Genomic DNA, 26,208 nt, shown 5'->3' on the forward strand with positions numbered 1-26,208 from the left:
TATTTTGTTAAAATAGTCTATTCTGCAAGGGGTGTAAATGTTTGAGCGGCACTGTATAGACCCCAAACCCTTGAGACTTTAAGGAGCAGCTCCACCATAAAATACAATAAAATAAATGAAATTACCCTGCAGTACAGGCACATAATTCAACAGATAATAAACATTGCAAGAGTAAAGCACACAAGAGCACAAAAACTATTTCAAAATTTCAGCACTTTAATTCACCCAGTTCTGTTTGTTGCTCTGCACAGATGAATTGATTACAAGGAAATTAATGAAAAAAAAAAAAAAAAAAATTCTAAAGTTCAAAGGTTGCTCATCATATATAGGCTAGTGAGTGTTTAGAGGGTTGAGAAAAGCACTGACAGCTAATACTCATTCACATCAAGAGCTATGAAATTCAAAACTCGACCAATTAATGCCAAGCAGGAAGAAATCAATCTGACAATGATAACAAATACAATCCAGTAGTGGAGCATGAGAGCGTAATACACTCATGAAATGGCAGGAATTTGATCACTTTTCTCCAGAAAATATTTTATGAGAGGATGCCTACACAATATAAAATGACAGACTTGAACACAAATATGACTTCATAAATGGAAAGCCCACCGAAGTGTTGTCTATAACAAGACCATCATGGTCAGAAATGCCATTTACTATATTTGAGTATGTTTTCAAATAAACATACAGCCTTTATGCAGTCAACCAAAGCTCATTCATAACTTTCCTGGAGAACTATAATATCAGTTCACACACAAACTTTCATCAGTCACAAACTGTTCCAGGGTAAAACATACATAGTTCAGTTTTAACATATTGAAACACCTGCAGGATACCATGTTATTCTGGTAAATATTAATGCATGCTTTGGCTTGTTAGGAAAGGTAAATGTTAAAAATTAAACCTTCGACCAAAGCAGAGATTTAACACAGTGCTATTTCAGAGTACACAACAAAAATTGTGACATGACGGTCTTATTTACCGTTTTAGGAGAAAAAACAAAATAAATGATAACCTGTTTTAGGTTATGTTGGCACATTGAAAGCTGGACAGTGTAGTCATATAAAGATTAATGAATAAACTGAACATGGAAAAAGGAAGAGGAAAATATAAACAAATAAAAAATAAACATTTGAGGGAAACAATGAATTCTGATATACAGGAGATTCTTGTAAAATAATGTGGTTAAAACTGTGCCGCTCCCAATCCTTGGGTTTTCCTAGAGATCCTTAAGTCTTTAATTATTTCATCCTGTCTGCCCACTAGCATTATCCTAAACTCCATTCTAAGCTCAGACTCATCCTTCTCCTTCCAGAACTGAAGCTTGTATTGGGGCCAGACAGTGGCGTTGTGTTGGATGCCCCTGGTGGTCACACAGCAGAACAGCAGCGGTTCTCAAACAGCTGTTCAATGACGGAGCTGTCAGCTAATGTGGACACGTCACCTAAATCCCGTTCATTACACGCTATCTTCCTCAAGACGCGACGCATGATCTTACCTTTAAAAATAAAATAAAAAAATGAACGTTTTAATAATAATAAATAAATAAACAAACAAATAAACCATTCAATATTAATACCTGATCTGGTTTTTGGAAGGCTGGGTGCATTCTGGATGTAGTCAGGCGTAGCTATGGCACCAATTTTCTCTCTCACTGTTTGAAAAAAAGAAATGTTATTCAGAGTTTATGAAACTGTTTTTATATAAACTCAGAGTTTATGATTAAACAAATAATCATTATTCAGTGCTTTGTCAAGTTATTATTTAAACAGCAGACAAAAGCTCAAAACACAAGAAAGAGTTATTCTATAAAATAGGAATACTAGAATTAAAATAGGAAAATGTGTGAGCTCTGGCAGATTATCAGTAGAGATAATCAGTAAAAAACAAAACAAAACAAAGCAAAACAAAACAAAATAAAACAAAACAAAAAACAAACAAAACAAAAAACAAAACAAAAAAACAAAACAAAACACAAAACAGTTGTATGACTTCAAAAGGATTAATTAAAGAATTAAAATAGGAAAATGTGTGAGCTCTGGCAGATTATCAGTAGAGATAATCAGTAAAAAACAAAACAAAACACAAAGCAAAACAAAATAAAACAAAACAAAAAACAAAACAAAGCAAAGCAAAACAAAACAAAACAAAACAAAACAAAACAAAAAACAAAACACAAAACAGTTGTATGACTTCAAAAAGAAAGAGGATCATATGGGGTCCGACTTACATAAGAGTGAATAAATTATGACAGAATTAAAGTTTTTGCATGAACCATTCATTGAAGCACACATACCTTGCTTTTTAAGCTCCGCCTCCAGCTTTTGGTTGTAGTTGATTCCATCATTGAGGGTGACAAAACAGTAGAGACTCTCGCCTTTGACAGGGTGTGGTCTCCCCACAACCGCTGCCTCCGCCACGGCTTCATGCTCCACCAGAGCCGACTCCACCTCTGCAGTGCTCAGCAAGTGTCCTGGAACAAACAGATCCACCAGCAATATAAGCTTTTGCTCTATTACAGGCTGTTTATTGTACGGTTTCTGGTATGTAAGCTACTTCAACCCTTTGTAAATCTCTAGAGTCATATCAGTAAAGAGATAGAAAGCAGGCAAGAGACAAATGTCTGTAATGTGTGTCCTGAATTTCATCAACTTGTCTTCGTAACTTATTAAACTGCATTATTTCAACATCTGCAGGTCCAAGCCACACATTCTCTCTCTCCACACTGGGGGAAATTACACAACAGGAGACTTTTTTTGTTGTTGTTGATGGGAATTGTGCAAATCAACAAACGTACAAAATGTCTTCATCCTCTACTCACCAGACATATTCAGCATGTCATCTATCCTTCCAGTGATCCAGTAGTACCCGTCTTTATCTCTACGACAACCTGGACAGACAAGACACGCTTAAATAAAGCACAAACTCTCACTTCTCACAATTATATGAAGCACACTTACTGTAAAACTGAAAACGAATCACAGCACAAATTAATATCCAGGAAATTTCTTGAAGTAGGTGGTCTCGAACCTCTGGTGGTTTCCATACACTGTTCTCATCACACCTGGCCAAGGCTGTTTAAACACCTGAGGAAGAGAGGAGTGAACACAACAGCTCTTGTGTTTTAAACTTGAGGTTTTACCTGATTAAATAGTGTTAAGAATTTTAAAATTAACATTGGAATTTGGAAATCAAACTAAATGTAAGGTAATCAAATCATCTCTTAACTAAAAATACAAAAGTATGAGGAAAAAGAACTACACACACACACACACACACACACACACAAAAAAAGATCACTGTACCAGATAGCCTTCACTCGGTCCTTCAAGTTCCTCCCCCGACTCATTCAGAATAGCAGGTACAACCCCAAAAAAGGGAAATGTCTACAAACATTAACCAACATACAGAAGTCAGTGAGCGATTCTACCACATTAATCTCAAATTAACATGTATGCTTCTGTTTTGTAGAAAATATTTTACTAATGAATTTTACGCAACAAATGCTGTTAAGCAACTTGTATCCTTAAATGGTTACTTTGTGCAAATATATACACTTCTGTAAAATAATTTAGGGTCAGTAAGTTTTTTTTTATTTTTTTATAAATACTTTTATTAAAAAGTGATAGTGAAGACATTTTACAAAATGTTACAAAATATATTATTTCTGTTTCAATTAAATGCTTTTCAGTTTCCAGAAAACTATTAAGAAATGTTTCTTAAGCATCAAATCATCATATTAGAATGATTTCTGAAGGATCATGTGACACTGAAGACTGGAGTAATGATGCTGAAAACTCTTTGCATCACAGGAATAAATTACATTTTAAATTGTAAATTACTTTAAATTCTAATAATATTTCACAATATAACTATTTTTACCATATTTTTTTGATCAAATACATGCAATACAAATACAGCTCTTTAAAAAAAAAAGTATATATATATATACTTTTTTTTTTTTAAAGAACCGTATTTTACTGACCCCAAACCTTTGACCACTAATGTATGTTTATATTCATTGCTACATTTTCATTATTTATTCATAGCACAAAGTTCACTCACGGCAGAGCCAGGCTTCAGGGGCGTAGCGGCCGGCAGAGGGGTCATCACGTGCCCACCCTGAGGAACATACAAAAACAGACAAGTGACCTTATGGTAGACGGCTTCAAAGCAACATGGATGTTACTGCTCTGGCTTCGGTTCATACCGTCTCAGTCTGCCAGAAGGTGTCCACCACCGGACATCTCTTCTCTCCCACCACGCTGTAGTACCACTGCCAGGCTTCTGGGTTTATGGGCTCCCCTACTGTCCCCAAAATCTTCAGGGAGGTCCGCTTATACCTGACCACACAAACCATTGCACAGTTTTGTAAATTTGACTATTTTTGTAAAATGTTTGTAAAATTAAGACTGGGTAGATGCATCTATTGGTACTGTATAAAGGTTGTGGAGAGAAAGCTGACACATACTGGCACCAGTTGTATGCAAAAACACACTGCACACAACGCACAGCGAATGGACGTATAAACGTGGCTCTGTTAGCAGACTTTGTACACAAAGAGACGACTACGATCAAGTGTAACTATATCATATCATTATAGTAGTTATCATAAAGTTACATCAAGTGTTATCTGGAAATGGGAGAAAGTGTCCTAGATAGATAACATTACCAAGCAATGGCAATTATAAATAAACATTCATAACACTGTCAATAGACTCAATACTTATTCCTAAACACTATAATTCAAAATGTAAACATAATATTATATGCACACAATACACACAGTGTGTCAATAAAAAATATTACTGCATAAGAATTTCACAGAAAACTATTTTAAGGTCATAAATATTTTGATAGCTGAACATAACAATGATGACTATTTGGGGTCAGTAGGATTGTTTTATACTTTTGACAGAAGTCTCATATGCTCAACAAGGCTGCATTTATTTGAACAAATATAACAGTAATATTGTGAAATATTACAATTTAAAATAACTGTTTTCTATTTTAATATATTTAAAATGGAATTTGTGATCAAAGCTGAATTTTCAGCATCGTTACTCCAGTCTTCAGTGTCACATGATCCTTCAGAAATCACTCTAATATGATGATTTGATGATCAAGAAACATGTATTATTATGATCAGAGTTGAAAACAGTTGTGCTTACATCTTTTTCAGGATTCTTTGATGAATAGAAAGTTCAAAAGAACATAATTGTTGTTATTCATAATAATCGGTTGTAACATTATAAATTAGGGATGCACCACTAGAAAAAAAATAACTCTAAAGAAGAGCATTTGGCTAAATATATGAACTGTATTACATATTCATTATATTTTTACTTAACCTGTTAGTGATGTCTTTATGATTTAATGTTTGAATAAATCTGTCATGAGAACAAATGATATTATTATATTTCACCAACAAACTAGAGTAGAAACAATTCTGTTATTAAAATGTTGATATAAAAACCGCCTTATGTGCAATTTAAATGTTTATACAACTACATTTAGCTATTTGAGTGTTGATTAAAGTTTTCAGCCAAGTGCATCCTGAATTTTTTGGTTTTGGCCCAGAATTTCAATTTCAGTGCATCCCTATTATAAATGTATTACAGAGCTAATTATCAAACACAGCTACGCTTAGCCATCGCTAACATTAGCACGTTTATCGAACAGCCTTCAATACATTTCTATGTTAACTTCCCGAAAAAACTACACAAACATATAAAACAAACTTCTAGCGAAATACTAACAGCATCTTACTTGCCAATCCAAAAGAAATGTTGCAAGTTTGATCTGTGTAGCTCATTTTTGGGATATTTTTACCTAAATTTTTACACATGGCCCCTTTAAAGTATTACATTTCTTAAAAAAAAAATAATAATAATAATTTCCATTGTAAAGATTTAAAAAATTATTTTAATATTTTATTCATTTCCATGATTTCTCCAGGCCTGTAAATTACAATTTTAAAATGGTCTGATATTATGAAAACAGTCTGAAATTTCCCATGACTCCAGAAACCCTCTCTAGTGTACAGACACAATAGACCCCGAACTCACTTCTGAACGGGCTCACTGCCGTACTTCATCAGTAGCCGGATGGCGGTGGGTGCTGTGTAGAACTTGGAGACTTGATATTTATCAACAATCTCCCACATTCGGCTCACATCCGGGTATGTTGGAAGACCCTCAAACTAGAAACAGAAGATAAAAAAAGAATAATTTTTATTATACAACAATAAAGGCCTTTGTAGATAAGTCAATATGCTTTCAATCACTTAAAGACAGTGACTACAAAGAGCAAAATCAGGATGTTCCCCTCACCAACACACTGGTTGCGCCATTGGCCATGGGCCCATATGTGATGTATGAGTGACCGGTGATCCAACCAATGTCCGCAGTGCACCAGAACACATCATCAGAGTGATAATCAAACACCAACTTAAAGGTGGCCGCAGTGTAGAGCATGTAGCCACTCACGGTATGCAACACGCCCTAGTGGAGTGGTAGAGCGTGAGAAAAAGAGGGACAAATAAGAGTTGTATACGAAAACCAAATAACGCACTTAATTCAAGGAGGATTGGTTTGTTTGGAGGATCTACCTTAGGTTTCCCAGTAGAGCCACTGGTGTAGAGGATGAAGAGCGGGTCTTCTGAATCACACCACACAGGCTCACACTCCTCTGACGCTCCACCAATCAGATTGTGCCAACACATATCCACCTCAGGATTCCACGGCACCTGCACCAATCACAGCACAGAGAGCGCACATAGTTAACTCGGCTCGTGTAACTTAGTTCACTCTTCCTGGTGTCACACAGAGGTGTAAAGTCCGGGTTCAGAAAGCAAAAGTCCTCATTATTTTGTTCCAATCACCTGGATTTGCTAATTAGCACAGTTTTTCAGCCAGGAGATAGAACTAATTAGTGAATTCAGCTGGCGGAGTTCATGGATGGAATAAAAATATAGTAGGACTTTTACTTTATGAACCCTGGACTGGTGTCACACTTCAGAGAACGATAAAAAATTTAGGGAACCTGATGTTATCAAATCAGTCTGTGAAGGTTATAAACTGCTGGACTGAACAGAACAAATGCTGCTTTCAAGTCATGGGAAGTGATTTTGGTTGTTTTCAGAGGTGTAAAGTCCATAGACTTCTACTGTAATCACTCTATAACTACAATGGCCCATTGGGGTTTTCTATTTGTTTTTATAATGGAAAATCATTGTGGTGTCATGCATTCGTTCATCTTGTAAATCCAACTATTCCAGAATGACTTGAAAAGCAGCAAAAGATGAAATGAAAAGATTGTATGCAAATAAAGCATATAATACGTTAATTAGAGGCACACATTGGCATTTATTTCAGTCAGACTTATTAGACAGATTCAGTTCAATCTAACCAAAGTGAACGCAGCCCAAATGTCCGTCTGTTTTAGCCAAAGCCGTTTTCAAAACTGAAAGAGAAAGCATCTGAAAAGATCAGGTTTAGTTAACACAAAAACACTAGACGGACAAACAAAAACAGACATGAACGCAACAGAACTCTAAAGATCTAGTTTTTCATGCAGTTCAGAGACAGAGGGAACACTATAGTTCATTTAAGTGACAAGAGCATTAGCTTGGAGCTCATAGGTGAGAGTTAGTCTTTGACTACACAGAGAGAACCATCAAATCCATTAGACCGTCTGAGCGGAAAAGGTTTAGCACATAAAACTGCTAACACAGAGCGTTTAGTCTAGTCACTACCATGAGAGCTTCCCAGATACATTTGTGATAAAATCGCAAAGCGTATGTGAGGAGATCACTTAGGACAAGGACACACTTGTCATTTAACAGAGACGTGGTACTTTTACTAGGAACAGTAAAAGGTTTCATTGCTAGCTCATGGATCAGAACTGGCGATCAAGTGAAACACTTCATAATAACCATTAACAAAACAGGTCAGTAGTTGACATTTCTAACTTTTTACATCTCTAATTGTAATGAGGTATTAATATATATATATATATATATATATATATATATGTCATATATGTCATGAATGCTTTTGATGTTAATGAACATTTTTATGAAGTGTTACTGAACAAACCAATACTAGACAATGAAAGACTGATTCAGTCTTGGGGAAAAAAAAATTCTAAAAAAAGAAATAAACACGACAAACACTTCCATATAAAAGTCTGAGGTCAGTAAGATTAAAAAAGAAAAGTTTTTCTTCTTTTATTCAAGTCGTACCATTTATAAACAGTATCAGTAAAGCCATTTATAATGTTAAACGAAACCATTTTCATCTAAAAAATGCTGTTCCCTGAAAAATTATATGCATTTTATAAGAAATATGATGCAAAATAAGAAATGCATTAAAGAGATAGTTTACTCAAAAATGAAAACATCAAACTTGGAAAACAATTACTAACCCTCATGTCGTTCCAAACCAAGACCTTCGTTCATCTTTCGTTCAACACAAATCAAGATCTTTTTACTGAAATCTGAGAGATTTTTTTTGTCCCTTCATTGATAGCTACACAACTACTACTTTATTGCTTCAAAAAGTTCATAAAGAAATCATACGTCAAGCAGACATGTTTGAGCTGGTTACCACAACTGATGTGTGTGCTGATTAATGTTTATATGTGAATAAAAGGCTAAATTCAATAAAGCGACTGAGTTTCTTCCGAAAATTTGGACTAAACAACTCAATTCACATGGATTAGTTTTACAATGTCTTTATGAACTTTTTGAAGCGTCAAAGTGGTAGTTGTGCAGCTGTCTATGGAGGGATAGAAAGCTCTGAGATTTCATCAAAAAGATCTTCATTTGTGTTCCGAAGATGAAAATATTACGGGTTTGGAACAACATGAGGGCGAGTAAATGACAGAACTTTCATTTTTAACTATCCCTTCAAGGCTGATCTATAAGACATTTATAATGATACTATAATGTTACTAATGTAACTATAATTTTACTAAATTATCTATCAAATAAATGCTGTAAAACCTCTACATTGATTAAAATATCCTGAAAACACACAATTCCATATAAATATTGAGCAGCACAACTGCTTTCAACATTGATAATGATAAGAAATGTTTATTAAGTTCCAAATAGACCGGAGTAATGGCTGCTAAATCCAGCTTTGCCATCATAGTAATAAATTATATTTTAAAATACGTGGTTCTATTCTTAAAATAGAAATGTACAAGTCTTTTAAATTGCAATGATATTTCACTATATTACAGACTAGTGTATTTTTGATCAAATAAACGCAGCCTTACTAGAGACTTCTGTCAAAATCTTACCAACCCCAAACTTTTGAACAGCAGTGTATAAAGTTGTAATTGTGAGAACGTCATATTGTGCAATACAGTCACAATTATGAGAAGTATTGTCACAATTGTGAGAATTGTAATTACATTTTCATTTACAACTCTGAGGAGGAAAAAAAAACACATTTTTAACACTCACAATACTGTAAAAAACTAAAATCAAAAAGAACATTCTAAATTATTTTCAACTTAATGTCAACTTAAATACCTCATCGATGGTCTGCTGTAAATTACAACAGTTTATTTCTAGTAATCTCTTAGTTTTTACAGTTTGTGTAAAAAGAAATAAAAAGTCCAAACAAGTCAATTATCATAGGAAATCGACGATACAACAGATGCCATGCTTTAAGACATTATTTAGCTCAAATGAAGACATTAAGTTGTTAATAAGTCAGAATATGCCTTTAATTTATGGCCTTATAATTGAACGGCAAGTCTGATGAGTGTGTACATGGTGAAACGTATTTTCAAAAGCAAACACACAGCAACACACACAAACATGGTGTTGTGTGAGAATGTGAGGACAGTGATAAAGGTCTCGAGCCGCCCCTAAGAGCAAGAGAGCCGCCCATGAGCACACAAACAGGTGTTAATAAGACATAGCACACACACACACACACACACACACACAACTGATGCACAAAGGAGACATGAAATACCTGTGGGGGGGGGCGGACCTTCCTTACTCTTTTCTGTTTCTCCTGCTAAAGGGGGTTAATGGAGAGATTACTCACACCGAAAGAGGAAAAGGACACAGACATGGACCCACATTGATGGAGAAAAAATGATCTTTTGCATAAAAAGTCAAATTGACATTGTTAGAATTACAGGTTTAAAAGAGGTCAGCTTGCATAGGTGAGCGTCACACATAAATACGTTCAACTGCTTCAAAGGTCTTCGGCACAATCAGAGAAATCACGCCAGACCTTTATGGATTTACAACAGTAACACAAAGCCTTTGTTAAATAACCAAGAGATATCTGTAACACACAGGAGAATGCAAGACTCGAAACTCCTCAGGAGATGTACAGGACAAGAGTTAACATTTGAGAGACCAGAACAAAGACTTTATGAAAGAGATACTGCAGTCATTTTTTCATCTGAATCTATTCCCCACTAACATGGACAGATATCCATTGATTCAGGTGCAATAATAATCATTATTGTTTAACTTAAAACAAACCTCAGAATAGTCTCAAAGCCATGTGCTCAGGAGGGAAACACAGTTTTGAACCTGGTCTGCATCTGTTCTGATATCATTCCATTTGCAATTATATCCATGTATCATGAGTAATAATTTAGTAAAAAAAGTGTTTTAAAAAGTAATTTTGTGTGCACTACTGTTCAAAAGTTTGGCCTCAGTAAGATTTTGATTTTATTTTAATTAATACTTTTCAGCAAGGATGCGTTAAATTGATTAACAGCGACAGTAAGAGATTTATAATGTCACAAAAGATTTCTATTTCAAATAAATGGTTCTTTTGAACTTCCTATTCATCTATTCAAGAAAAATTTATAAATTTACACAAATATTAAGCCGCAAAACTGTTTTCAACATCATCATAAGCAAATCATCATATTAGAATGATTTCTGAAGGATCATGTGACACTGAAGACTGGAGTATTGATGCTGAAAATTCATCTTTGACATCACAGAAATAAATTATTGTTTTTATTATATTTAATAAAATAGTATTATAATTTAAAAAATTAAAATTATTTTAATTTGATTTTTAAAATTCAAGTTTTTACTGTATTTTTGTTCAAATGAACGCAGTCTTGGTGCGCATAAAAGCATTAAAACAATCATACAGACCCCAAACTATAGAACGGTAGTGTCTATCTTTAAATTGGTCACCCTGGTCTCTATTGGTATCGGCAATTGAAAAAAAAAAAAAAAAAAAACATTGTTCCTGCTTTAATCTATTTTAGACCAAACAAAATGCATTTGTAACTGAGATATAATCAAATGAAAAAAACTCAGCTCTGGGACTCTACTAAGACAAGCTTGAGATAAAAAACAAACAAACACCTGTAGCAATATGGAGAAGTCCAAACGAGTAGGAAATATATTCGCATGAAAAAATGAAAAATGAAGTCTGTTAGTTGTATGGCTGAGGTGCAGAGGTTAAGCTTTACCTGCAGGTCGGGACAGGAGCGTTTCGCTGGGGGTGACTGCGAGCCTGGCGGTGAGGCCTCCTCTTCCTTTGTCAGGTGTTTTAGCATTATACATTTCTCCACAGTGAAAGACCTGACAGTGTGAAAGACATTAGAGAATCAAGTGAACAGAAAAGACACTGTTAAGCATGAGTATACAGTGGCCACTTTATTAGGGGTCCAGTATTTCTTCCTCAAAAGCGTTTCCAATATGAACCCACTTCCATTCTCCAAAACTGACTAAACAGTTTGTTGTCAGTAAGAATTTTTTTTTTTTAAAGAAATCAATACTTTTATTCAGTAAGGACGCATTAAATTGATCAAAAGTGATGTTCTAATGTTACAAAAGATTTCCATTTCAAATAAATGCTGTTCTTTTGAACTTTACACATAAAAAAAAAGACTGAAGACTGGAGTAATGATCCTGAAAATTCAGCTTTGCCATCTTAAAATATATTCAAATAGAAAACAGGTATGTTCAATTGTAATAATATTTCCTGATTTGTTATTATAGCTCTGTTTAAATCTAAAATAATCTCACTGTGTGACCAAAGGCTGCTGCAAGACAGTAAATGCAGGAATTACTGTCAAGTCCAGCATTTCTCCCTCAAAATGAACATTTAGAGACAAAAATTGTTGAGAAGAACTGAATCAGATCCAAATTTTTTTCCAGTCTTCAAGAATGGCCATCTACTGCTACTAATCCACATCTGACAAAAGTTATCTAATAAAGTTGCCACTGTGTGTTTACGTGCACATGATAAGCATTGATGCACTACTACTTAACTAGAGTTTATCATACTTGTCCCTGCATTTCTGTAGCGCTTCATCGGCTATCAGCTTCAGATTGATCAGCTTATCACCGCGGTAAAACCCATCTGGGGAGAGAAAGAAACATAATAAAACAACTTATTTGAGCATTTCACAGAAAATCCCGAAAAGACAAAGACAGTAAATGTTTATTAGGTGAGAACAGATGTTGATCTTATCATGGCTGAAAAGTTTATTTTATGGTTATAGTCCACTCTCAAGCTCAAAGACTACACGTCTGTCCTGAAAACGTTTTGACAATTTGACATTTTCATTATCTTGCATTGGTAACGACGAGCCTCCATTATCTTTCCTGCTTGGGGTTGCCAGATGTCAAGAGAATAAATCCCCCAAACTGAGCTTTTCTCTTAAAGGGATACTCCACTTTTTTTTGGAAATAGGCTCATTTTACAACTCCCCCAGAGTTAAACAGTTGAGTTTTACCGTTTTCAAATCCATTCAGCCGATCTCCGGGTCTGGCGGTACCACTTTTAGCATAGCATAGCATAGATCATTGAATCAGACAAGACCATTAGCATCTCTCTCAAAAAAAATGACCAAAGAGTTTCGATATTTTTCCTATTTAAAACTTGACTCTTCTGTAGTTACATCGTTCACTAAGACCGACGGAAAATGTGAAGTTGCGATTTTGTAGGCTGATATGGCTAGAAACTATACTCTCATTCCTGCGTAATAATCAAGAAACTTTACTGCCGTACCATGAGTCCAGCAGGCGTAATGATATGACGCAGCGCCTGAAAATAGTCCCCAGCTCGGTAACTTCCAACGTGAACGGGACTAAGTTTGTCTAACTATTAGACCTATTTTCAGGCGCTGCGTCATATCATTACGCCTGCTGGACTCATGGTACGGCAGCAAAGTTTCTTGATTATTACGCAGGAATGAGAGTATAGTTCCTCTGAATGGATTCGAAAACGGTAAAACTCAACTGTTTAACTCTGGGGGAGTTGTAAAATGAGCCTATTTCCAAAAAAAGTGGAGTATCCCTTTAAAAGGATATGTTTTCTATCCAGTGTTTTACTTAACATTCCTGCCCAGTAAAAGCGCTGATGATCTGACAACACCGACAAACATGTAAGTTGAAGTTTAGCCATGTTCATTGTGAAATTCTGTCGTACAGCCAGTCTGCGTTCCTTCACAAGGCCACGTGTGAGATTTGCTGCTACTAAATCTGCGAGGGAAACTTTTTTCTGTGACAAACTGTAATAAATCCAAACATGAATCTCTACTACATTGTGTGCAATCATTGATGAATAAATGCACTTTTGCAACTATGTGCTAGAATACAAAGTAAAAATGGAACATTTGGAATTACGATTAGGAGCCACTGTGTGTGTGTGTGTGTGTGTGTGTGTGTGTGTGTGTGTGTGTGTGTGTGTTAACTGATCGTTCCCTGGAATATCTGGCTATTATTCGTGATAAATAATTGATTATAATTTAAGAAAATAATCGTGATAATCAGTTTAACCCTTATTATGCAGCACCATTCCAGCCTTCAAAAATAGCATAATGAGGGATTCATCCAGGTCATATTTCTCCCCAAAACTCATTCCCCTTTCTAAACATGTCAAACTCTTGGAGTGGAGTTCCCTGTTACTACTAAAAATTCACAGGCTAAATAGCTTTTGATAGTAATACGATTACTGCCACTTTCAATCCACAGACTTGTGAACAATGTGAAATGCAGCACTCTTTTGCAGTCGATGGAAACTCAGCAGATTAACTTTGGGATTAGTAGAGTTTATATACTTTGAGTAAATTACGTTTGATTTTTTTGCCATGCTTTTCTTACCGGCTGTAATAAGAAGACAACACTGAGAGTCCATGATCCTCTCACACAGCGACTCGGCGGAGAAACCGGCAAACTGGGATATGAACACAAACACATGAATAAATATAATGTTGCAAAAACATTTTTCCTTTGTATAACATTTCTGATACATCGGCAAACAGTCCAACTTGTTGAAAGAGAAAAAAAAAACTCTAGCACACACCTTGCAAAACATGTATAGGTGCGTCTTTTTTTTTTTTTAACCTAATTGGTCAGTTCAGTGCTACAGCTAAATTCCAAGGGAAGACAAAGGAAATGAGTCTCAGATGACAAAGGACTGACCACAATAGAGTGAACCGCTCCAATCCGAGCGCAGGCCAACATGGCCACCACCAGCTCCACCACCATGGGCATGTAAATAGACACACGGTCACCTTTCTTCACTCCTGCACAGTCAGAGAGAGAAAGAGAGCAAGGGACGACAAGAGGACATTGCCTTAATACACAACGTCGGTGTCAAATCTTTAACCTGAAATACAGGTTATATACCAATCTTAAAGGGTTAGTTCACCCAAAAATAAAAATTCTGTCAGTAATTATTCACTTCATGTTGTTCCAACCGCGTAAGACCTTCGTTCATCTTCGGAACACAAATTAAGATATTTTTGATGAAATCTGAGCCTTGTCTCACTCCTCCATAGGCTGCTAGGTGACCGAAACTTGCTGGCCCAGAAAAGTTATTAAAGAGATCGTTAATATAGTCCAAGTGACTACAGTGGCTCAATCTTAAGTATATCAAGTGACGAGAATACTTTTTGTGCGCAAAAACAAACAAAAATAACGACTTTATTCCACTATTCATTTCCTTCTCTCTGGGCCTCTAGTTGGTTCACGTAGTGTTTTTGCGTAGCGCGTCTGTGTTACACGTCACCACGTAGGCTCACAATTGGCCTAAGCGGGTGATGTGTGTGATGCGTGATGACGTGCAACACAGACACGCAGCGCAAAAACACTATGAGGCCCAGAGAGAAGGAAATGAATAGTGGAATAAAGTCGTTATTTTTGTTTGTTTTTGCGCACAAAAAGTATTCTCGTCGCTTGATATACTTAAGATTGAGCCACTGGAGTCACTTGGACTATATTAACGATCGCTTTAATAACTTTTCTGGGCCAGCAAGTTTCGGTCCCTCTGAAAGCCTATGGAGGAGTGAGACAACTCTCAGATTTAATCAAAAATATCTTAATTTGTGTTCCGAAGATGAACGAAGGTCTTACGCGGTTGGAACAACATGAGGGTGAGTAATTACTGACAGAATTTTCATTTTTGGGTGAACTAACCCCTTAACCAGTTCAACAGCATGTGTGTGAGCATACCTTGTGACTTGAGGACATTAGCAAACTTGCAGACTTGCAGGAGCAGTTCTCTGTAGGTCACCCTCTTCTCATCTCCAGGTTCATTACCCTCCCTATACAAATCAATGCCAGAAATGTTACTCGTTTACCTTCCAAAAGTTTGTGTATATATATATATATATATATATATATATATATATATATATATATATATATATATATATATATATATATATATATATATATATATATATATAATTTTTTTTTTTTTTTTACCAATGTTGGTAAAAATAGATGTATATATATTTAAAAAAGGTATTTTTATTTAGCAAAGATGCATTAAATTGATCAAAATGACAGTAAATAGGCATATTTTACAATGTTATAAAGGTTTTTCTTTCTTTTTTTTTGAAAGAAAGAGTTATAAAATGCTGTTCTTTTAAACTTTCTATTAAAAGAATCCTGAAAAAAAATGATCATGGTTTCCACATAAATATTAAGCAACAAAAACTTTTTCAACATTGGTAATTATTAACAATTGATCAACAATAATATTAATTGAGCATCAAATCAGCATATTAGAATTAGTAATGATGCTGAAAATTCAGCTTTGCATCACAGGAATAAATTACATTTTAAAATCTATTCAAACAATATTACAGTTTTTATTGTATTTTTGACCAATACCGACCCAAACTTTTGAACGGAAGTGTATTTCTCATAGACATACTTTCTTACTTAGTTCTTTCATGCACAGTCATAATCATATTGATCCTTGAGTACTGATGCTATGTTCAATGGCAACGTATCAACTTGAGAGACACTGAGCAAGTTGACAAAAACAGATGTGCATCTCCAGTATACTTTCAGGATATACTTTCAGTATTTGTTTCTGACAATGTTCCAATTACTGTAAGCCTCTGATAACACTATTTTGGCATGAGATGTGCCCTTAAATGTCCCCTACAAGTTAACGTGTAACTTTTTTTCCCCCTTGACTTTGGATGTGTCAGCAGACGTTCTTAAAATACAGCTGCGTTCTGACACAGAAAGGAGAAGCCCGGTAAAAGACCAAGCTTGAGTGTTTCAAACTGAATTCTGCAATGATTTTAACTTATGTTGAAACGAGAAATGATGGAAAACTTTACAGTTGCTAAACTGGCATTGCAAAAGCAGAGAATTAGCAACTGCCCCAAGCAACATTCGTTACACGTGACGCGCTTGAAGGCTATTTTTGTAGATCTGAATTCTAATGAACAAAGACTGCCAAAAAAGTCCTCATGAACTGCATGGACAGCATTCAGCACAGATAAACTGATCCACTGCAATGCACATGAACAAATGAAGCCTATGAAGATGCAACACTGAATATACACTTCATTCTGGGTGGACCGCTATTGGCGGGACCTGGTTCAAGCTACTAAAATAGCTCCAATGTGCCCCTGTCTGTCAGCAAGCCTGTGTATTAAATTATAATATGAATATAATAACAGCCTAGCAATAGTATCGACTCAGGTAATCTGAAAGTGGACTAAACCATGTAGGTTTGTGGCTTAATATACAGGTTTTAACCTAAATACAAGTGTGGTTTAACCTATAGTGCGGGGCTGGTTACTGAAAGGTTGTAGAAATTCGGTGAGGGCCGAACCATGCACAATCATCATAAACCAATGTAATTTTAGAGGTATTAAAGTGCCCCATTATGCTTTTTCGAATATTCCCTTTTATGCAGTGTGTAATAAAGCTGTTTGTGAATGTAAAATGTCTGCAAAGTTTTAAAGATCAAAGTGCGTGACAAATAAAGTTATTGTTTCCTAAAAGAAAGAATTGATTCTGAACTGCTGAAACAAGTAATCAGCCATTCCAGTCTCACTTCCTGTTACACACCTACGTCACAAAAGAGCAAAATCCCTGCTAATGGTCTTCATTGGCTGCCCACGAACAATGTCTACTTTGACCCGCACTCAAAATCTTTAGTTGTAACTGAGGACTGGAAGAGTTTGGTTTGTGTTGTCGAACTGTCGAGAAGACGCTGTTTTCAGTGCTGCAAATCCACTTCACTTGCGCTGGATTCAGAAAAAAAACGGTGAAGTCGTTACTGTTCGTATCATCGTATATTAAGAGCTGAGGAAGCTCTGGGGATGAAATTCAGATACGGTAAAGGCTGTTTCGTTTCTTAGACCATTCACAACAGATTGGGCCATCTGACCAATCAGAGCAGAGTAGACCAATAGGCCTATGTCACACTTCCTGCTTCTGGAACGCGGAGTAGGGATTCAGAACTTCCGGTCAACAGTATTTCTCAATAAGGATTTAGATTATCAGCCATAATGTCTAAACCATCCGAGGTAGACTGACCACGAGCTATGAGTTTGTGAAACGAAGGTTTTTGCTCCTGTAGAAGCTATAAGTTCTATGAAATCAACCTTGTTTTAAGAAAAACATGTTTTATCCGCGATCTTATGAAAAAAACTACACTACCCACAATCCTAAGCGTAGCAGCAACGTCTGCTGATTGGTCCAACTCGCTGTTACCATAGAAACGTTTACCTACTGGCGAACGGCCCGCCGCTGTTGTTGTAGTGCACCGGGTTGCTCTGCGTTAGGACGTAGACAGCCACACCTCAGCTTTCACGCTTTTCCACTTGAAAGTTTTCATTTACCATCCGAACCACATCGACATATGTGACTTCAGGCAGGTTGCGGAGAGATTTGGTCCAGCAGCATCTATCGGACTCCGCCATTGTAAAAAGCTAACCGGAAGAGTAGTATCCCTACTAAAAGACGTACTTCCGGTCTTCAATTTTTTCGTGACATAGGCCTATCACAACAGATTGGGCCATCTGAGCAATCAGAGCAGGGTAGACCAATCAGAGCAGAGTAGACCAATCACAACAGATTGGGCCATCTGAGCAATCAGAGCAGGGTAGACCAATCAGAGCTGGGTAGACCAATCACAAAAGATTGAGCCGTCTGACCAATCAGAGTAGGGTATACCAATCAGAGCAGGGTATACCAATCAGAGCAGAGTAGACCAATCACAAAAGATTGAGCCGTCTGACCAATCAGAGCAGGGTAGACCAATCAGAGCAGAGTAGACCAATCACAAAAGATTGAGCCGTCTGACCAATCAGAGCAGAGTAGACCAATCACAACAGACTGAGCCATCTGACCAATCAGAGCAGAGTAGACTAGAGCTGTCAAAATGGCTGAAAACCTAAATTCTAAATTCTTTCTTAAATATTAGCAAAATAGGAATTATATTCAAATTCTACAGGCAATAGAGGAAAAAAGTACTGCATTGACTCCTATGCCCATAAGCGAGCGCAATAAGAAAATATAAACCAAATCAAGCATCGCATCTTTTATTGAAATTATATGACATTCACTTTTTAAAGTGCATTAACTTTGAAACAATCGTTCTTAAATAAATTATAATTTCCTTAATGTGTATGCTAGGACAATTAGTTACAATAGTGCATAAACTGTAAGTGCATCAGTAACCTGAGAAATTACACTTCAACAGACAGCGTAATGCATTAACTTTACATGAACACAAAAAAGCAAACTGCAATTCAGAATCAATCCACTTCTACTTACTACACATCTACATATTGTTCGTCAAAAACACCAGACGGTCAACTTGATCGGCAGTGAGTGCTGATGAAAACACGCACTCAGCTCTGAACGATGTGTCCGACTCTGACTCCGCCCTTAGACACACCAAAACTTTGAATGCATGGTTTTTGTATTCGAATGTGCAGTTTATTTTTTAAATTCGACGAATATTCGAAATTTTTATTTTTATTTGACAGCCCTAAAGTAGACCAATCACAACAGACTGGGCCATCTGACCAGTCAGAGCAGAGTAGACCAATCACAACAGACTGGGTCATCTGACCAGTCAGAGCAGAGTAGACCAATCACACAACAGACTGGGCATCTGACCAATCAGAGCAGAGTAGACCAATCACACAACAGACTGGGCAATCTGACCAATCAGAGCAGACTGGCTGTAAGGAGGGATTTAGAAAGACTGAATCTTCGAGCAAACCTTTTTCAGATTCTGAGAAATGAGGTGATGCTTCAATGTATAATATGAAAAAAAAATTAAAGCGTTTTTTGACCTTGGATGCATGTAAATCTATTGAAGGAGACCTCCAAAACAAAATTAGGAACATTTAAAATAGCATAATAGGGGCACTTTAAGTGTACTGTAATGTGTTGTTTTGAAAAAAAAAACAAGACTCTTAATGTCACGTGCACAACTTCCAGGAAAACTGAAACATTTAAACCACATGCCTTACAAATACTAACCAGTAAAAAGCCACTCTGTCACCGAGTTTTCTCTCATGGACGATGCGGTCCAAAACATTATAGCAGATGTTGGTTGTGGCGCCTTCCATGCACTTCACGTAAATCTCACCCTTGGTCACGTCGAAATTGTAGTCCAGGAACTTCCCAGTGTATTTTGTCTTCCAGAAAAAATCTTTGGCGACATCTCCCCAGAACTCTGGACACGACGGGACAAACAAATGCTGATTCAGAACTTGTGTACAGAGAACCAGAGCAAAACCACAGACAAATTCACTACATATCAATGGCACTAGTAAACTACTACACTAATAAAAATAAAAAAAAGCTTTCAAAATGTTTTTAAAAATTAAAAACATCCACAATAATAATGAGAGATACATTAATGAAGTATTATAATAATTATTATAATATATAAAATAATATATATATAATAATAATTAAATGTACAGAGATGTTTAAATGGAGTCATTTGGCCTCTGTATGGTTTTTTATCGTTTAAAGAAGTACAACAACAACAATAAATACATCAATTATGTATAATTATTTAAAAAAACCTAATATATTCTATTTTATACATTACATATAAATACAAGGCTACATGAAGCTTTGCTGGCTATAGATAACAATTAAAGACTCAAAGCAAAGTTTACAACATCAATAATACACCTAACCGTAACTCAAAAAAGAGCATAGGTGGTTATAGATACAAACTGCTGTCTACCAAGGGCACAAGGCTTTAAAAAAAACAACCATGTTAAGTTTTTATTATTATTTTTCTAGTCGACAATATCCGTTTTTAACCTGTTAATAACCTGCCCAAAATAATGAAACTCACCCTCAGGAGAGTCGACAGAGTTGATGTAGAGCTCTTTGTATTTCTCAAAACTGGGGATGTGTGCTTCTTTCTTCAAGTCCTCTGAAGCATGTAACACGTCCTCGCCAGGTGCCTTATCAGGGATCATTTTAATAACCACTTAAATTAACGTAACTAATACAAATACAGTAAGAAAGCACACACAGTGATCACTGGCCTAACGTGTGTAAGTCACTTCCGTGTGGGGAAGTTTCACTCCCATTCGGCGCCGTGTGTATTAGAGCCTGAAACTGTTAACAAAACGAGAGTAAAATCTAGATTTATTTTTAAAATAGATTTAGATTTATTTTAAAATCTAGATGTGTATGCGCTGCTTTTGTTTTAATAAAGAAGCGGCGATTCGGATTCAGATTGCAAGGACGAGTTGTCCGAGACGCGTTATAAATTGCACTTTAAATAATTATTACTATTTTAAGCAAGCTCGAAATGTTGCTCCAACGACACTAACGTTAGACGGAATAAAAAAGTAAGTTTGGATTTAGAAGAAGTCTCACATATATATATAAAAAATTAAGATGCACTTGAGAGCTGTCAGACAGCAGGTCTCCTTTAACTGGAGGTTATCTTGCGCAAGGTCGATTAAAGCTGGAAATAATTCCCCGCATTTGAGAGAAAACGTAGCCTGTAACTGAGTCAGACATGTAATTAAAATAGCCGTGCATGCAGTATGATATTATTCATTCTTCCACGCGTGGATTACAAATCCTCAGTGTGTCTGCAGGAGGACAGCCATTGAAGAGTAGAAATAATGTAAACGGCTAGAATGGCAAATTACCGATCATCGTAAGTTCTTAGATGGGCGGGGCTAACGTACCGGATGTTGATTCTTATTGGCTCCTTCACAATGTACATTTTATTTAAAAAAACATACTTATACAATACTATATTCAGCAAACAAGAAAAAAGGCCCGAGCAAATTTTTTAAAATACACAAACTAAAAAAGTCTATGACAGAATTCAATCATTAAACGGATAGTTCACCCAAAAATGAAATTCTTTAATTTACGCACCGTCAATTTGTTCCAAAACCTGTATGAATTTCTTACTTCTGCTAAACAGAAAATAAGATATTTTGATGAATGTCAGTAACCAAACACTTGATGGGCTCCATTGACTTCCATAGTTATTTTTCCCAATACCATGGTATTCCGTGGCTACCGTCAACTGTTGGGTTATCTTTAAAATATCTTCTTTTGTGTAAAACTGAAGAAAGAAACTCATACAGGTTTGGAACAACTTGAGGGTGAGTAAATGATGACAGAATTTTCATTTTTGCGTGAACCCTTAAACACCAATAAGTTGGGGTGTTCAGTAAATGTAAATTGATTTATTTGAAATCTATTCAAGTCAAGTGTTTACAAATGAAATTTTGATCCCCTTTCAGACAATACATTTGGAGATTTTGCAACTTTTAGTCTTCTAATCAAAAGGGGTTTCAAGTATGGTTACAACTCTAAAAAAAAAACAACGTTGTAAATAGCTGCTCTCTTATTATATATAATATATTGTAGCCTATATAAAGAGGGGGTCATTATAAAAGATATTCAAAACAGTTGCAAAAGGAACTCTCAACAACCGGTATATCATATATTTTATTATTAAATGTTGTTAAGGTCTTAAGACAATTAAAAAATAGAATGAGACAATGCGGCTCCGGCTTTCTGGGCCGTCAAACGCCCCCTAGAGGACGAACCCTAGGCGGCCTGAAGCAGTTAGAAAGATATGCGCGAAATGACAGCACGAGATGCACGAGTGTGTTTGAGCTCACAATGACCTCTACCGGGGGGAGGACAATCGTTGTCAATGACGCCAAATATTCTGACGTGAATTCTTGTAAATAAATATAAATAAAAACCCCAACAACTTTTAATCTGATTTGAAACCACTTTTAACTTTATACCAGAGGTGGACAAAGTGCACAACTTCCTTACTTGAGTGAAAGTACAGATAATACTGGTCAAATATTACTCCGTTACAAGTAAAAGTTGTCAAGACCAATTTTTACTTAAGTAAAAGTACAGAAGTACTCGTTTTTAAAAGTACTTGAGTATCAAAAGTAAATGTCAATGCATTGTTTTATTATTGTTGCATTGTTGTAAGTAATACTTACAGTACCTTAGGCCTCTCAATCTATGCCTGCCTACCCTAATATCAATATCAAAAGTATTTCTAGAACACAGTTCCAGTAGTGGGATTGAATGTGAGATTGAATAAGTGGACTAAATTTTCACAATGGTTTCGGACAACCAAACGGCTGTTCCCTCAAATAGTGCCCTATATGAAGTTTTTTGGCTTTTACATCAACCCGACTTTCATTTCCAAACCAAAATCATCCCCTGACTGACGCTCTGCCAAGGACCTTGCCAGAAATGTAGTGGAGTAAAAAGTACGATATTTGTCTTTCAAATATAGTGAAGTTAAAGTGAAAAGTTTCCAGAAAAAATAATACTCACGTAAAATACTGATACAGTACTCAAGTAAATGTACTTTGTTACTGTCCACCTCTGCTATATACAAGTGCGCTACGGGCTGTTATTTTAGTGCATACCTTTATATGTTTAACTAATCATCTTTTAGTGGCTAGATGATCTTTTATCTGGTTATTATGTCTACTTGAGTTAAAACTTATCCAAAAGCTTGCTTTGACAGTGTACCATACATACATCACTTGCTTTAACTGATGCTCATTCAAAGACACATTGGCCAATAGTGAAACTGTATCCTGTCATAATAAAATACAGAACAGATAGTCTCACAACACCACAATTGGTTTCCTTTACCCATGGTTAATTAAATTCCTGTTTAATTTAATCATAATACTCCTCAAATAGTTCATTTGAATTAGTCGCATGGAGTCTAACAGTCATTAATAACAACTCTAATGCACTCACAATATTAAAAACAAACACAGGAGTCCAATTTTACTTTTTATTTTACAAAGAAACTTCCAGATCCCATCCTTAAAGTTAGATGTTCCTGTAAAGAGAGAACGCAATCATTAGAATCATAATAGAATCTGATTTAAACAGATCAGCAATTAAACCACATTCGATCAACAGCTATTACAATCAAAAGACTTTTTAAAGTATTTTGCATTATTATAAAAAATATTTGCTTTGGCAAGACTTATGTTCGAAACACAAATGAATGAGATCAGAGATTTGTGTCCCTCCATAGACTGCAACACCACTAGTCTGACAGTTTAACAAGTCCATAAAGAGTCTAAGTTTATTCTTGTTACACAGCATGTTTGAGCCTCCACAAGAGGTTTGTTCTTGCAGGTTGTCTTGAGCTGTTTTATGTTCGCTGATCAATGTTTATTTGTGAATAAAAGCATACATTTAATTTGTTCATCATATAAAGTGATCGAGTCTCTTCAGAAAATTTGGACTAAACTGCTCAATTCATATGGATTAGTTTTATGACCACTTTATGAACTTTTTGAAGCCTCAAAGTGTCAGTTGCGTAGCTGTCTATACAGGGTATCATAGAAATCTCTCATATTTCATCGAAAATAACTTTATGCTCCGAAGATGAACTAAAGTCTTATGGGTTAGAAACATGAGGGTGAGTAGATGACAATTTTCATTTTTGGGTGAAATAAACCTATAATGTTCTCACTGAAGTTTACTGAAAAATTATGACTAGGAAAAATTTCTTACAATGAAAAACATTTTTTTTCTCTCCAGACAATCACAATGGAGCAACACTTTAAACACTAGTTGTTTTATAGAGCATCTACAAGCCGACAGGAAATTCAGAGGAAAAAACAGCAGCAGCATTAGTCGTCCACTGACAGGAGCTTACTTTGCCACAATGCTGTCGTTCTTTGCAAGCCTCAGGAGGGAGTCATCAGCTTCACCCTGTAGATGACAACGCAAACCTCTTGAGACCACAACAGATGTGACTCCATACATTTACATGAAAACCTTTCAAATTTCACAGTAAAATGGGCTATAAGTGTGATTGAACACACGTACCATTCTACGGATGGCGCCACAGATGGCATACGTCTTGAACTGGCCATTGAACCTGCCTGTTGCCCTGTCCACCTGTAACAGATCGAGAGCCTCATTAAAAAAAAATCACAACTCTGAGGTTTCGTTGGTGCGATTATAATAGACTCATAGCTAATGGCATCTAACGAAAGAGTCACAATATACAACAGTTTAGTTCAAGGAAAAATACATATCATTTTCAGAGTTAATATTGTCTAAAGATCATATAGCAAGTGAAGTGAACAAACACTTAAATGGCATTTTACTTTATATGCATTTAAATCAGTTTCAATATATACCAACAGTTTTGCCAATGAAAAAAAAATCTAAATCAAAAGTAATGTTTGTTTTTAGCAAATTCTGGAGTAAATACTGTAAAATAAGTGTTCATATTTTGTGTACACTTGCAGTAATTAAATTGCATTTTGCTTGTATATAGCCTATCAAATTGCATTCATAAATGTCTACAAAAAACAGATTTCAAATGGTCAAACTCGTGTCAAACCTCAGCAATGTTGAGTTGGATAGAGGCATGGTCCTTGGCACCGATGATTCTGTTGCTAGCAGAGCTGGGAATAACATTAAAAAAATATATATTGGCAAATTTAATAAGATTTGGGATTTTTAACCAGTATTTAACTGTTCTAATGTGACTATATCAAAAGTAAAACTGAACTCTCGCACACAACAAAAGACAGCTAGTGACAATTCTCATTAGTATTAATATAGGTATTTGATCGAAGGTTGAACCTTTCACAAATTTCATGTGAACTCACCATTTACGGGGGACGTACAGGTCCACGAATTCACCAGCATCGTTCTGCATCTTGACTTAACTTGATGACTGTCAATCAGCTCAGTCTGCATCAAATAAAGAAATCAGTCAATCAAACAACATTCTTTACAAGTTGGAGGCGGATTTGCTTCTTATATTTCTAAACACGTATTTCAATCGCAGACAGTGAACTGAAGGGTCTGGAGAGCGGCCGCGATGAGCGCTGCTCTCCACATGTGTAGCGACTTATGTAGCGAGTTATTCACGATAAAACGCGCAGAAAACGCGAATATCTGATACACCTTGTGTAGAACACTTCCGTGCATAGATGGTATAAGAAAAACGTAGTAAAAGTTGGCTTGAAACAGTAAAAAATATAACAGTAAGCTAGAGCTCATGGTGTTCTTACCGAATTTCACAAATGGCCGACGCGGAAAGGAAGGAGAAAGGGTCAGGAAGTGACGTAACAGGAAAGACAGGATAAGAGTGCAATTTTTTATTTACCAGAAGAGATATTTATTCTCATCAGTGCCGAAATGGTAAACTATACAAACAAACCTTTGTAAAAGGAAAAGTCCGAATTGTGAAAGAAAAAGTCGCAATTTTATTTTATTTTTTTATTCCTTGGCGGATAACAAGCTTCCACATCTTTCAGACTAGTCTTTTCATCTATTTTTAAAGACGTCACAAAACAAAAAGCTTCTAAACTAACAATACAGATTTTAAAGCTTTTAAAATTAATGTAACTGCCCTAATAGTATATAGAACTTTTTATCCCAGTATTTTTAATTTT

At 35.8% G+C, this 26,208-nt stretch overlaps 2 protein-coding genes across 3 annotated transcripts; both read right to left on the reverse strand.

The window, feature by feature from the left end:
* Nucleotides 1-201: 201 nt before the first annotated feature.
* acss2 (acyl-CoA synthetase short chain family member 2) lies at nucleotides 202-21,383 on the reverse strand. Its single transcript, XM_081386457.1, has 19 exons — nucleotides 20,604-21,383; nucleotides 19,769-19,964; nucleotides 15,473-15,564; nucleotides 14,441-14,544; nucleotides 14,120-14,192; nucleotides 12,299-12,374; nucleotides 11,479-11,590; nucleotides 9,999-10,043; nucleotides 6,614-6,751; nucleotides 6,336-6,506; nucleotides 6,072-6,205; nucleotides 4,214-4,346; nucleotides 4,069-4,125; nucleotides 3,309-3,389; nucleotides 2,999-3,089; nucleotides 2,825-2,911; nucleotides 2,300-2,476; nucleotides 1,583-1,657; nucleotides 202-1,501 (listed from the first exon to the last, which is right to left on the reverse strand). The coding sequence occupies exons 1-19, from the start codon at nucleotides 20,728-20,730 to the stop codon at nucleotides 1,374-1,376; spliced, it is 2,097 nt and encodes a 698-aa protein (XP_081242583.1). The 5' UTR covers nucleotides 20,731-21,383; the 3' UTR covers nucleotides 202-1,373.
* A 1,132-nt stretch (nucleotides 21,384-22,515) lies between these two features.
* On the reverse strand, nucleotides 22,516-25,905 carry rps21 (ribosomal protein S21). Of its 2 annotated transcripts, none has more exons than XM_081386132.1 (6): nucleotides 25,825-25,905; nucleotides 25,417-25,501; nucleotides 25,146-25,209; nucleotides 24,623-24,694; nucleotides 24,450-24,505; nucleotides 22,516-23,618 (listed from the first exon to the last, which is right to left on the reverse strand). In XM_081386132.1, exons 2-6 carry the CDS (start codon nucleotides 25,464-25,466, stop codon nucleotides 23,609-23,611), a joined length of 252 nt encoding a protein of 83 aa, XP_081242258.1. In that variant the 5' UTR covers nucleotides 25,467-25,501; nucleotides 25,825-25,905; the 3' UTR covers nucleotides 22,516-23,608. The 2 variants fall into 2 exon arrangements, with proteins under 2 accessions (XP_081242258.1, XP_081242259.1); XM_081386133.1 differs by having other exon boundaries at nucleotides 23,557-23,618; nucleotides 24,440-24,505; nucleotides 25,825-25,866.
* Nucleotides 25,906-26,208: the final 303 nt, after the last annotated feature.

Source organism: Scardinius erythrophthalmus, assembly GCF_964197995.2.
Source record: "Scardinius erythrophthalmus genome assembly, chromosome: 15".
In the NCBI taxonomy this organism is placed as follows: domain Eukaryota; kingdom Metazoa; phylum Chordata; class Actinopteri; order Cypriniformes; family Leuciscidae; genus Scardinius; species Scardinius erythrophthalmus.